Source organism: Kwoniella bestiolae, chromosome 6 (genome assembly GCF_000512585.2).
Source record: "Kwoniella bestiolae CBS 10118 chromosome 6, complete sequence".
Taxonomy (NCBI): domain Eukaryota; kingdom Fungi; phylum Basidiomycota; class Tremellomycetes; order Tremellales; family Cryptococcaceae; genus Kwoniella; species Kwoniella bestiolae.
Window position 1 is genome coordinate 1,233,329 of NC_089246.1, and position 13,909 is coordinate 1,247,237.

Here is a 13,909-nt window from a genome sequence, read left to right on the forward strand (position 1 = left end):
GTTGATCCATTTGTATTGCACGATATCACACTGTACTAGTCATCTCCCTCATATTCTATATCCCCTTCCATGTTTACCCTCCCCTTTCTGATCTTCTCGCCCTTGGCTCGTAGCAGGTCTTCAACAGTTTTGAGCTTCCCACCTTCCAGGCTTTCCTGAGATATTGGTTGTAGATTAGCTCGGTGAACTTCAATGTAGGATGAAATGCCGTGTTATATAAGAGCGGGGATGATGGAAGATGGGATGGGATTTGAGACTTACTTTGAACCATCCTATATGATCTGCTATGAGATGTCTACATCGCCGAATCGCAAAGTCAGCATTGATCAATAGGCCTCCTTGCCTGCTTGTCTCCTATCATACAGGGTATTGATGAAAAGATAAACAGACACCCACCTAGATTTACACTCTGGACACTGGACCAAAACCAATCCCTTTGTGTAAGCCCTCTTCGAGAATTCATGGGTTGATCGATGTCCACAATCATTTGCAGTACATGTGAATGTCATCTGCCTTTGACACATAAGATATCACAATCAGCCATACGTCCCTTCTTGTAGCCCTTACAACCTCTGTGTAAGGAGACATAGTGATGATATAGATTAGATGTAGAAGGAGAGAGACATAGTGATGGAATAGGTTAGATGTAGAAGGAAAGAGATAACGACTACTCATCGAATCAACCTTGATGCTGCAGACTCACAATCGCGGTTCGATCTGTCCTATCTTCTGTTTCGATCCCTCCCCATCTCCACTGGGAGCTTCTATCTGTGGGTTCTCAGGTGCACTGCCCCCTGAGGAGGAAGTGTGGTTCCATCGTCTGCTTACTGAACTTGAGATTGGTGTGGAAGAGAGAGGAAGGGAATGTCGATAAAGTGGAGGTACGCTCAAGCTCCTCGAGGAGGATGCTATGGGTTGTCGTACTCTCAAAGAGCGCAAGGGACGGAGTGCAGAAGTCTGACGGAGGATGGAGGAGCGTAGAGATGCCATTGTGTGTTCGTGTGATGTTGTATCAGAAATCAGAGATGATGATGGAAGATGATGAATGGAAAGTAACGAGATGATCCAATCGTTCGGCTAAGATCTCATGAAACGAAATTCAACTTTTTTTCGGATTCGGATATTCTCGAATTGAACATCAACATCATCATCATCATTCGCTGTTCTTGCCACCTTACACCTTGTCACTATCTCATCTATACCTCAGAATAAACGTCACGAAGTAGGGAAGAGACGATGCACGCTCCACTAGGTAACCCAAATAGACAGCTGGGTGAGTATCTCACCATTGATTGAAAATCAAGCTGCAAACAGCTGACGAATGAAGTTGCTTTGTTTTCTGTTCATCCTTCATTAACTTATCGAAATCTACCATTCATGACATGGGCCATCATGTGACCTATATGGGAACTGTACCACAGCCTGCGCAGAACTCATCGAAGCATTGGAAGTATGCCACGCGCAAGGGATGATAGCTCGTCTAACGGGGGCTTGTAATCCTCAGAAAGCAGCTTTGGCAGTGTGTCTACGGAAAGAGGTGAGTGATATCTATGAGTTGACACATGTGTGCGTTCATCACAAGTAGGTGGACGCTGATTGATTTTTACCTCCTTGTGCTCGTATCAGAGGAAAGATCGTGAGGCCCGGAATCACGAGTCGGCGAAACAGCGTACGATCAAGAAGAAGCAGGTCTGGGAGGAGTTGGAGAGGGAGAAAGAGAAGGAGGGGTTATAGGGTGTTTCGTCTTGCTAGCTTATCTTGTGAGTTGACCAAGAATATATATCGTGAGCTTCATCACACCACTTGATGTGTTAGATCTTCAGATCTGAGGAATCAATCATGTTGAGCTCGCGGTCGTGTTGAGTTCACGTTTCTTCCCATTCCCATAAATCCTCACCTCGGTGACTCGCTTGACTCAATATACTCGTATTCTACCTCTGCTTGCACCCATGTTCACCGTTTCTCTTATCAATATCGATTAGGATGATATGACAATGCTGACGTCTTTGCGTTATTCTTCAGAATCATGTATATCATACCATTCATCACTTGTATTCGTTCACCTATCATATCCTCGCAGTGTACCAAGTCGGAGTATACCCCTCACACTGATTCGTGGAAACGTACACACCACACCACTCCACTCATCGGAACTGTCCATATTATGCATCTTCTGTTCGTTTATCCCTTGCAAGCTTGCTCTCATAATCATAAAATGAATGTTCATATAGGTCTCGTCGTATGGTAATAATCTATAAGCAAGCAATTGTAGCAATTGTCCATTATAGCAAAGCAAATCGAAATCCTTCTTTCTCCCTTCTTCCCTATGTCCCAGGCAAGCATCTACCTTGTTGTTCTACAAAGCCAACATCATCCCACCCAAAACAGCCCCGACCGCACCGACGATCCACCCCCTCCCATCCAACCTCATCGCCCCACTATTACTGTTGGATGACCCCCCGCTTGATGAGTTGGTAGAAGAACCAGAGCACACACTACCCTTCTGCGAAGAAGCGATGAATACCCTGGGTAATCCGCCTTTGACAGTGACTGCCAAGTTACCTGATCCGTCGGTCGTGAGCGTCTCGCACGAGATCGCGTCGATCACTTCTGTGTTGCCTGACCAGCCTGACGCGGAGGATTGGACAGTCACGGATGCGTCGGATGCGGAGGAACCGGAGTTGGAGAGAACGGAGATCAAGGGGGATTTGGCGATTAGGATGGAGGATGATGAGAGGGGTGAGACGGTCATCTGTACGCAAACGCACATGTTAGCATATGTCTCTGCTTTCATACTGTAGGCGTAAGGAGGTTGGGGCGATTCAAGAAGGAGGTGAAGAAGTAAGAGAGAGATTTACTCACCTGGTTGGTGTAGAATGTGTCGGAAGCATTTCCAGCAGCCTTTCTAGCGCTGTTCAAACTGGCGAAGTACTGGTACATGGTAGAGCTGGTATCGTAGTTGGAGGACCAGAGGGGTTCTCTGTTCGCTGGGTCTTCACCACCCGTGAAACCAGCTTCGGAACCGTAGTATCCGTAGGGAATACCGTCGGTGACGAATGGGTAGGCGTGGGCATTTTTGATGAGCTAGAGCAAGCGCATGTACATTATCAGCTATCAATGAACACTTTCTTTGGGACAGAATCACTAATACAGCAGACGGCCACTCACAGAAAGATCCGTAACGGTAGATTCGAATCTGGGATTATCATGGTTATTCAAGAAGTTACCGAGTAAAGTGGGGTCATTGAAGTTGCTCTTGATAGTTGAAACCATTTCGACCAATTCCGTCAAATCACCACTTGTCTGGTTGAACCCTCTGACCAAGGGGTAGTACGCGGGGTAGTTGAAAGGGTTGACCTGTGCGTCTTTCTGGTAGGCTCCGACATATGAAGCATCTCCATTCAAGACTTCACCTTGGATGAACACCCCTGCGGAAGAGACGAAATTGGGGAAGAAGTCTTTCTGGACGTGTTTGACGGTATCGATTCGGACTGAATCCAAAGTATAGTTGGATACCAGCTCTTTGACCCAATTGTTCCAGTAGTTCTTGACCGTGTCTGTGTCCGTTGCCAAATCCACCAATGCGACCTGATCGTCACCCAACCAACATTGCTCGACGTTGGTCTGGTTGTTGTAGTTCTCGATCCAACAGAACTTGTGATAATTATCCGAAGAGCTGAAAGGTCCGTAATCCGCGTTGGGAGTAAACGATCCACCGGAAGTAGCAGCTACGTGGTTGACCACGACGTCGACCATAAGGTACATCCCCTTGTTGTGCAGCGCCGTCGAAAGACTCTTAAGATCGTCCGCAGTACCGAAGTTATCATTTGTCTTATCCGCGTCCAAAGTCCAATAACCGTGATATGCCTCTCCTAGACCTGTGGTACCTCCGATGTTCTCGACGATGGGGGAGATCCAGACGGTATCGAAACCCATTCCCTTGATGTAGTCTAGCTTCTCAATCAAGGCGGAATAGGTACCTCCGCAGTACTTCCTGTCGGAGGCATTACATGTTGAAGAGACTGAGGAGGGTCGGGCGAATCGATCGGTGATTACTTGGTAGACTGAGGCGGATCGGGCAGAGTTGTTGTCTAGACCGAGAGTGAATGGGAGGGAAGCGAGGAGAGGGAGAAGAGTGATAAGAGCTGATGAGAGCATTGTGATGATGGTGTTGTTGTAGTTCAAGTGATTGTGAGTGTGAGTTGGTTGTCTTGATTTGGTGTCGTAGATGGATGAAAAAGAAGGTCGTTGTTGTGTCGTTTAGCAGGAAGGAAGCTTGACTTCAAGTCGTGTTGTCAAAGCTGTTTGTGGGGGAGGGAGGATTTGCCAAGCGAAACGAATGAAAGCGAGAGGGTGGTGGCGATTAGTCGAATGAGATTTGATATGATTTTTCCGTACCAAGAGAACAGGATGGGTGGGAATAGAAGGAGTCGTTGAAGATGGAGGAAAAAGGATTTTTGGGTGATAGTATGGAATGTGAGATATGTGTGAGATTCAAAATTCGAGAGATAGAAACGAGTAAAGGAAGGGGAAGTATCGGAGTGGGATTGGGTGTTAAAGATATATAGAGTCAGCGCTGATCGTTCCTTTGGCAATTCTCATACACACACACGGACATACACAGCTCGACAACACAACGGATGTCATGTGGGAGGGGGAACGGAGAACCGTGCGGCGATGAGGTACAGAACGATGGGATGGGACTTACGCGTTACAGAGAGAGAGAGGAGCTGAGCGTGGTCTGCCAAGAGAGGCTCGTGCTGAATAGTGACTGTATGTGTATCTGAAAACCAAAGGAGAAAGAGGTTTGAGAGATATGACTTTGCAAGAATTGATCAAGAGAGTAAACACATCCAATTTCATGCATCTCACATTGCCATTCCGACCATTCTCATGGCTTAGTCCAGCTCAACTCGAAAAATCAAAACATCGCACTCCAGTCTACTCCGATTTAACCGATAAAAAAACGAAACGAAAGCTAGAGTAAAGCTTAATTCGCGTCCATTCAGGGGTTAAGCTGTGGATAAAAGGTTCCGATGTTTCCTAGATGCTGTGTTTACTTCAGTGACTACGCGGTTTAAGGACTTGCTGCAATTGGGGAAAAAGAGTATATGTATGCTTGTTCACTCCTCAGAGAAAAGGGCGACACACTGCACTGGTATTCGTACCCTTTTCTCACAACATGCTAAGATTGAGCTACGGTTTATAGAAAAGGGAAGTGACGAATTGTTCGTACGGTAAATGTAGTTGTCATCACTGCAGACATTCGTATCTCACTCTTCGCGGCGAACCTTTGCGGAGTAGGGAGTGGTTGAGCACAAATGAGATGGTTCTCTCTGACTCGTTGTGGTTTGCGACGCTGCTCACTGCCTTCAAGGTCAAAGCGATGTTCTCATCTTCGAGAGACTGTAGTGTCCAGCCATGTCTGTGCCGGTGCGCATTTTCGACTTCAGTTGTCATGTACAGTTCGCCTGTTCGCTGGCAAGTCGATGTGAGATGAGCGTATTAGTACATCACTGCATCATTCGTTCAAGATGTACTGTATATCAAAGAGCGTTCCCACGAGGCAGCATTCTTAGGTACGAACATGTTTGTGGTCTATCACACTTGACTCAGTGGCTTTGACCTGGTACGATCACGTCCAAGCCCAATACCAAATGAAATGCCACCTAGTGAACGGGCTTTGGCCAGCCTGGCACGTCTCTCCGTATGTAAATTCCCCTGTTCAACCTTGAAACGTGACATCTCTCGCAGCTTATAAAGGAAGGAATGGAATTGGTGGTTGATATAGCCGGCGGCCGACCTCGTCGTGTTCCCACGGGTCTCCACATCATCATCAGATGCAATGGTGGACTTGTGGGGTACATTCCCCAATGTGGTAATTTAGGTAGTTAGATCAGGGTTATAGGATGTCCGTAAGGTAGATCCCATGCAGTCACTCTCACAGATAAACCCCCAATCAAAGGATACATCCACAGTACAGCTGAATCATCCTTAATCACCTGGTCTAGCTGTATATATATAACCTACTCTACCATTTAATCTTGCTCATTCACTATTCTCACATCTCACATTAATCTCAACAGTTGTACACATCGCCCTCTTATAAAGTATTACTTCCCATCGTTGTATCAGCTCAAAGTACAGATCACGCCCCATTGTAGCTGGCTCGCTAGTATAGAACATACACACCTTTGTACCTCGGCAACACAGTCGCTCCACTCAGACACAAAAGAGCATAGTCTGTACTCCATCACTTACCGTACCGCAAAGTCCATTCAGCTCGTGAATCACTCAAAGACAAGCGGAAGCGGTCCTTCACTCGACGTCATCAAGACACCCTTTGGACCTTGGTGATCCTTTGATACCACCCACCCCGTGCTTTGAAGAGTGAGTCGAGTCGTCATCTCATCCCCCGTGGCTACATCCCAAATAGAGCTAATCTCTCCTCTCGTATACTGCTTGATATAGATAGATTCTCGACTCTTGATCATCTTCCCCATCTAAACGGAGAGTTCACAATGACAGCTCCAATCCCCATTTCCGCCCCAGGTGATCCCCACTCTCACTCTCAACCTCACCCGTCTTTACCAATCTTCTCTCCCCCTTTACCATCAACCACCCCCGGATCATCCATCTCAGTCTCACCCCAGACTCCCTTCACATCTACAGGGCAGAACAACCTTGGAGTATCCACCACGCCTACGGCCACCACGGGAGGAGGGATGTTTAAGTGGGCCAGCTCATTGGGTAAATCACCTACCAACGGCAATGCGATAGAGCCGACCAAACAAAGAGGTTTTGATATCCCCCATGAAGATGATCATGATGAGCACGATTCATTCGAATTTGGAGATTTCACTGCCAAATCTTGGGCAGGGGCTGGAGGAGGTAGAAGGACTATGTCAATGTCTTTGCCTTCTGCTGCCAAGTCCCCTACTTCCTCTTCTCCTATCGCTGCGATACTCAAGGGTGGATTTGGGGAGACTTCACCTGCCGGATCAGCGGGACAAGGTCACTCGTTGGGTACTGGAGTGCTCGCTGATAAAGCTGCGAAGGGTCAGGGGGTGTTGAGGAGGTTGAGCTTGAGTGGATCGGGATATAGGGTGAGTTGTCCCTTCTTTCTGAGCTGTCTCTCTATCTAGTATAGCTACATCGTGGCTCTACCTGTATCATATACACTCAAATCACCCTGTCACATCTTGTTCACAACTCAGCCCGAGCTAATTTCCTCACCCCTTTCTCCTCTATAGCCCGCATTCCTCTCCCCTCCTCTTCCCAGTGCGCCTCTCCCACCCTCTCCTCCTTCCTCGCAAAACATCCCGTCTATCCCAGGCCCAGCTCAAGCTCCGGCCCAAGCTCAAGCTCAAGCACCTGGACCTCCTCAAGCCGAACCGCAAATCAACAGAGCATACACCATCACCGGTGGACCCAGCGCTGCGAGCAGATCAAGAAGGTTCAGCGAGGGTACCAAGAAGAGGGGTGTTTCTCCTGTGAGTGAGATTGTCGATGTCGACGATAAACATGTGTATGCGTGGACTTGCTGATCTGATGTGTTACGCTCTCTGTAGATGGGAGAAAGACTGCTCAGAGACCATGGTCATTTCTAATGTATCCACCTCAATTCACTCGAAAATCAATGTGCAAATACCCACATACCATTGCGATAGGAGAGGAACATGTGAAGAGGAAGGAAATGAAGGAAGTATCAAGCTTTTGATGGTTGATCAAAAGCAAGATATCACGATTGGAAATTATTCGTTGTGTTACCAACAAAGCAAGAGTCGCTTAGTCCACATTTTAAGATGGGGGTAGGAACGCTATATCCATTTGTATTCCATTGAAGAGGATTGGGGTTCTTGTATTGACGAAATTCATTGTATTGTATCTTCGAATGTTATATACCCCACATCCATTTATGTTTTAGATTGGAAGAAACGAAAAATAAGATATGAGGAGAGGATTGTAAATACTGAATACTATACAATTATGCACGAGAAGAATTGTATGAAATGGGCTGGCATTCATCTGCTCGTCTCTCCTCTTGCACAGGACATATGTACTTGTTGGGAGAACACCATAAGGGTTGAGACTTGGATGATCCAAAAGAGTTTCCGATAATCACTATGGTGTTCTCGATGTGCCACACTCTGGGTGATGACGGGGTTATAGATTAAGTGTTGTATGGGGGAGGAGTGCCACACTTGTATAACGAGGCGCGTGCAGCGTCAGTGTCAGTGAGTGAGTGAGTGAGTGAGTGACGCTCCATGTCGATTGATTGATTACTCGTGCAATTAACCAACTCTACTTGTTCCGCTTGCTCTTACAACCCCTTCCTTCTTCAACTCAGCATCACAGCCTCATAGACATCACAACAGCCGCTATCTTCATATCGACGTCCAACACCACATAGTCACAACAAACTGAATAACCCATATCCTGCAATTGGATCATAGATTACAACAAATCCCCTTCTCTTCCTTCCCCTCCAAACGATCGACCCAGACAACATGTCATCAAACGACGATGTCGACTCGTGGATCGCTCAGTTGATGCAATGTAAGCCCCTGAGCGAACCTGAAGTGAAGAAGTTGTGTGATAAGGTGAGTCATGCGAATCCTGAGAATAACTAGAGCGGGGTGAGAAGAGTTGTTTTTAAGGTTGGGGTGGGATATGCCATTGGGGGATTGCATCATGTCCCACAGTGTGGATGCTTCTCAAACCCGTCTGTGTTGGGTGTAGACAGTATTCGCTCCTCGATCTGTCTATGTGATGTGGATTTGGTGATCAGATAATGCCTTATCATAATCACTATACTCTTACCCAACTTCGCCGACATGGACAAGCAAAAGATCCTTTATCCTCTTTCTTGCCTAAAACTTCTTTTTCAGTCCTTTGGCTATCCGTTGCTCTTGTGCATAACACTTAGATGACTAGTATTTCATCGGACAACGCTGACATGTGTGATGTGGTACAGGCTCGAGAAGTCTTGATGGAAGAATCAAATGTTCAACCTGTACGGTGCCCTGTGACGGTCTGTGGTGATATCCATGGACAGTTTGTGAGTGACTCTCTCTTTGCGTCTCATTCCAATTGCAAACACCTTCAGTTTCACCTATCAACTACACGTCGTTGTACTGCCTGATTCCCACTCTCTGCACTCCTTCTCCACAATCGTGTTTATCAACAATATACTAACCCCATTATCAACAGCACGACCTCTCAGAACTCTTCCGAATCGGCGGTAACTCCCCCGACACCAACTACCTCTTCATGGGAGACTACGTCGACAGAGGATACTACTCCGTCGAGACCGTCACTCTCCTTGTCGCTTTGAAATTGAGATACAGAGATAGAGTGACGATTCTCAGAGGGAATCACGAGTCGAGGCAGATCACTCAGGTGTATGGGTTCTACGATGAATGTCTTAGGAAATATGGGAATGCCAATGTTTGGAAGTTCTTTACGGATTTGTTCGATTATTTGCCTTTGACGGCGTTGATTGATAATCAGGTGAGTCGCTATCTCAGTCGTGGGATGGGGAGTTGTGATATGCTGTACCGTGTTGCTCGATTGGGGAGTAGACATGTTGTTTGGGATGGTTTGGCAACTATCGTGAAGATCAGATACAGAGGCGGACAGATGAATCTCACCAGGATCTGGTAAAGAGAAGCTCGATCAGCAAATGCTAATTCTTTTGCCTCACCTCCAGATCTTCTGTCTCCACGGTGGTCTCTCCCCATCTATCGATACCCTCGACCACATCCGATCCATCGACCGAATCCAAGAAGTACCGCACGAGGGTCCCATGTGTGACTTGCTCTGGTCCGACCCTGATGATAGGTGCGGTTGGGGTATAAGTCCTAGAGGTGCTGGGTATACTTTCGGGCAAGATATCTCGGAGGCGTTTAGTGGGTGTTTCCTCCAATTTTCCTACATATGTGTTCAGTCATCACGGAGTGGACTAAAGTATCATAGCTATGTCGTCTGCCTTTCGAAATGATACTATCATGGTGCTAATGCTTATCGTTCCCGCTTAGACCATAACAACGGCTTGACGTTGGTAGCTCGAGCACATCAATTGGTAATGGAAGGTTTCTCGTGGTCGCAAGAGCGAAACGTAGTTACCATCTTCTCCGCGCCAAATTACTGTTATAGATGTGGAAACCAGGCTGCTATATTAGAAGTTGATGATGCTTTGAAATACACCTTGTCAGTGAGATCTTTGAAACATCCCCTCTTGTATCTCAGAATCGCTATCTATGATCAAGACATGAAAGCTAATTTTGATATCCTTGATCTAGCCTACAATTCGACCCTGCGCCCAGAGCTGGAGAACCCCTTGTATCGCGACGACCACCAGACTATGTGAGTTGGCTTGTAGTCAGCCAATCTGAGCTTGAGAATACAACTGACAATTCGTCCAACTATAGTTCCTCTAAGCAATATAATCATTGTATGTATCAAGTCACAACAATCAAGAATCAAGAATCAAGAAATAGAAATAAACGAGGCAAATCTTTCATTTTCATTCGTGTTACAACCCTTTTCTTCTGCTTTCAAGTCTTCTTCCCAAGTTAGAGTTGGAATTGAAGTAGGCGGAAGAAGAAGATTAACGAACAGGTTTTTCTTCACTTTACATATATACCCTGGATCGTACCACGACTTTCCCTCTTTTTATACAGACTACAGTTTACAATTCACAAGTTACAAGAAATAAGACATGTCATTCCTATCGCTTCGTGAGGTTTATCGCTTCATCCCTGTTTGATTCACCTCTGCCATATTGGTATAATACTGATATCGACTCACACATGGTGCACTGACAACATTCGCATCAAGCGATTCATCGAGGTACTGAACATGTCTCTGTCTCTACAGGTGTAGAATGAGTCATGCTGATTCAACCGGAATTACCGAACCAGATCAGTAGCCTACGGTGACCTACGGTGAGTGTGGATCCTTTATAGTCTCACAGATTCGCCACCACCGCATCATATCCTTTCAATCAATCCTTTACCACCTTGACCCTCTGCAGTCAAGTGAGATCATAGTCAACCTTGCCTGTCCTTTATGTCTCTCTGACGATCTTCTTTTCAACTGCACATTTACACCCTTTCATTGATCGACTCCTGCTCTTTCTTTCTGGACGATGAGGTAGATCAAAAACTACGTGATTGACCATTGTCCGTCGACTCCGTGTAGGGTATAATTGGGTGTTCACCTCCCATCGACTGCTGTCTCTTGCACATATAAAACAAGACGGGGCGTCAGGTAAGTGTGATGGGGATGTTTCATTCTTCGTATCGTATCTCATCTCTTCGTGTGATACAATCCTCTGCTCGACCGCTGGAAGGCTCGACTTGACTCTTTTTTATTTCAAGATTATTCGATATACTATCTATCTCTAGGTTCTGATAACAGCACAATACCGCTATACCAAAATTTACGTACATCACCAAAAAAGGGCACACGCTCTCATCGCATTCCATTTGATCTAATCTGACTAATCACTCAGGTTTGACAGACCCCGCCCCCAACCAAAAGAAAGTCTCTTTGTGAGACCAACACCCACACTAAAACTTCACTGACTCCGAGTTCTCCTCGCATATATTCTCATCCCCAGACACATCACAGTAACCTGCCCATCCTGTTCTCGTTACCTCTCAAACGAACGAGAACGACCATATGAAAATACCCTCCAGTCAACCTAAGTTGATATTCTCCACAAGACGAACCAAAGACCAACCGATACCGATTTCGAACCCACCATCTAGACCCACGTTATTACAAAAGACTAAATCGTTTATCACCCCCCCCTCCAGCTCCACGAGATCACCTACTACATTTAAACCGACTTCGAGCTTTGAGAAGAAAGGATTGAAGTATACGACGAAACACCAATCTAACCAATTTGATCAAATTAGCGACGAAAAAAGGTTAAACGAAAATCAAATAAGGAAACAACCTCCCACGCCACCCACTCCCGATCAGCCTAGACGAAGTAAGTCGTCCCGACCATCATCTGAAGACGAAGACAAGGAAAAAGCACAAAGCACACAGAGACAAAGTCTGGACGACGGTTTGGCGATTTGTTTATTCGGGTATTCGGTGCAGGCTCAGACTCATCAGGTTGATAGGCAACTTAACGGCGATACTCCCATTTCGACTAAAACGAACGACTTCACTACTGCTGAAGTGAAAGAAGAGAAAGTGATAGGACTTTCCGATACTGCCGATACTAGTTTATCTAAGATACCGAGTAGTCTATTGGACATGTACGACTCGACTTATGAAGAGGAGGTGAGACAGCAGGCTGTGATGGCTGTGAGTGTGCTTTCCCTTTATAGATCATATAGATGTTTTGGATGATGATCTGGTTGCTTACTGAAATCTAAATTTGTGGTACAGGAAGTCCTGCCCGACGCTGAGATGTGGGCCAAGTGGGAGAAGACCGAGGCTCCCCTGAGACAGGGAAGAGGATGGTATCCTCGCTTGGTAAGTGGACTATACCGTTCTGTCCCATCGACTTCACTTCCCATCCAATCTAACCTCGCTCTCACAAACACTACCTCCCGCACTATCCTCGTCTCACCTAGCATGACACATCAAATAAATGACCACTCAGAGCTGACATCCCAGGAACACATAGGACCGCCACTTCCTCGAACTCCTCGTAATCTCAGAGATCCACGCCCTCTCTCGCCCCTTGACCAACTCCCCCTCTCCCCCAGGACAAGCAGATAGGATCCACCGTCATGCCAGTAGAGTTAGGAGAGTAGCGTGCGAGCGGATTGGCGCGGAGAGGTTGAATGCATATTGCGAGAGGGTTAAGGAGGCGTTCGAGGCGTATATGATGGGTGGTTGGTCTGGTGCTGGTGCGCATGCGTTGGCTCAGGCGCATCAGGGCCAGGTTCAAGATGAAGATCAAATGAACGAGGAGAATGGGGAGAATGAGGAGGCGGAAATTGGTGGAGAGGTTGAAGAAGATCAAGATGAGGAGAGGAGGAGGAGTATGACGAAAGGGAAGGGAAGTTCGTTTGGGAGGAATGAGAGGGAAGAGATGGAGGTGAAAGTACCTAGGATCAATGTCATACCCAGCCAAGAGACCGATTCTTCCGAAGAAGCAGATGGAGAGGAGGAAAGGGGAGAAGACGAAAATGTGAGATCTGAAGATACAGAAAGTGATTTGGAACTTAGGGAGATCCAGCTCAGTGAACTGCAAGAACGTTCCAATGAAGGATCGGAGAATCAAAGTACCACGGGGGCGGTGTATGGAGAAGATAGCGGGATGGATGTGGATTTGTCGAATAGTCAGAATGAGAAAGACGACATGACGTATTCGTCGATTGTGAAGGATAATAAGTTCTTGGTGAGTTATATGGGTCTAGTTATCCTTTGAGGAAGAGGAGGATTGGCAAGGCTGATGAATGGTTATGGTATAGACTTTAAACAAAATCAAGGATTCTTGACTAGCTGTGCACTGAATGATCTTGTCAGCGGAAGACGACAGTTTGACTTATCAAGTGCCAACACGAAAACATGCGAACTTTGGTTATAAATGGCTTCTCCACTTCATGTGATCTGTCCTGTACATGTTTGTTGGATTTTCTTCAGATACACACACGAGTTGTAAATTACCTTGGATTGCATAGCGTAGCAGCAATCATCCATCATACATACAAGAGTCATCTCTCCAAGAGTGAGAAAATGAATTGAAGTCAAAGTGACTTCAAATACTTGTGTATTTTGTAAACATATCATACCGTATCATTTTAGCATTATGTACACAGCAGTCTCACATTTGCATCATCCATGTATGAAGCTATGACTCCTCCTGTCCATTTCGACAAGTATACATACAACCTGTTGCATAGTGTGACACTCTATCTATCCAACCACATAGTCC

General features: G+C 46.2%; 6 protein-coding genes across 6 annotated transcripts; 4 read left to right on the forward strand and 2 right to left on the reverse strand.

Moving 5' to 3' along the window:
* Nucleotides 1–35: 35 nt before the first annotated feature.
* Nucleotides 36–990, reverse strand: I302_107657 (uncharacterized protein; the record flags this gene model as incomplete). The annotated part of the gene is made up of 4 exons (XM_019193214.1): nt 36–155; nt 262–295; nt 397–513; nt 704–990. The coding sequence occupies 4 exons, from the start codon at nt 988–990 to the stop codon at nt 36–38; spliced, it is 558 nt and encodes a 185-aa protein (XP_019044691.1).
* Nucleotides 991–1,236: 246 nt separating this feature from the next.
* Nucleotides 1,237–1,734, forward strand: I302_107658 (uncharacterized protein; the record flags this gene model as incomplete). The annotated part of the gene is made up of 3 exons (XM_019193213.1): nt 1,237–1,273; nt 1,422–1,537; nt 1,627–1,734. 3 exons carry the CDS (start codon nt 1,237–1,239, stop codon nt 1,732–1,734), a joined length of 261 nt encoding a protein of 86 aa, XP_019044690.1.
* A 622-nt stretch (nt 1,735–2,356) lies between these two features.
* I302_107659 (uncharacterized protein) lies at nt 2,357–4,158 on the reverse strand (the record flags this gene model as incomplete). Its single annotated transcript, XM_019193212.1, has 3 exons — nt 2,357–2,752; nt 2,863–3,084; nt 3,169–4,158. 3 exons carry the CDS (start codon nt 4,156–4,158, stop codon nt 2,357–2,359), a joined length of 1,608 nt encoding a protein of 535 aa, XP_019044689.1.
* A 2,363-nt stretch (nt 4,159–6,521) lies between these two features.
* Nucleotides 6,522–7,610, forward strand: I302_107660 (uncharacterized protein; the record flags this gene model as incomplete). The annotated part of the gene is made up of 3 exons (XM_019193211.1): nt 6,522–7,106; nt 7,254–7,493; nt 7,572–7,610. 3 exons carry the CDS (start codon nt 6,522–6,524, stop codon nt 7,608–7,610), a joined length of 864 nt encoding a protein of 287 aa, XP_019044688.1.
* A 900-nt stretch (nt 7,611–8,510) lies between these two features.
* I302_107661 (serine/threonine-protein phosphatase PP2A catalytic subunit) lies at nt 8,511–10,442 on the forward strand (the record flags this gene model as incomplete). The annotated part of the gene is made up of 7 exons (XM_019193210.1): nt 8,511–8,603; nt 8,978–9,061; nt 9,214–9,513; nt 9,713–9,911; nt 10,041–10,212; nt 10,305–10,368; nt 10,434–10,442. 7 exons carry the CDS (start codon nt 8,511–8,513, stop codon nt 10,440–10,442), a joined length of 921 nt encoding a protein of 306 aa, XP_019044687.1.
* A 1,246-nt stretch (nt 10,443–11,688) lies between these two features.
* On the forward strand, nt 11,689–13,472 carry I302_107662 (uncharacterized protein; the record flags this gene model as incomplete). Its single annotated transcript, XM_019193209.1, has 4 exons — nt 11,689–12,327; nt 12,412–12,498; nt 12,653–13,372; nt 13,446–13,472. The coding sequence occupies 4 exons, from the start codon at nt 11,689–11,691 to the stop codon at nt 13,470–13,472; spliced, it is 1,473 nt and encodes a 490-aa protein (XP_019044686.1).
* Between the last annotated feature and the right edge of the window lie 437 nt (nt 13,473–13,909).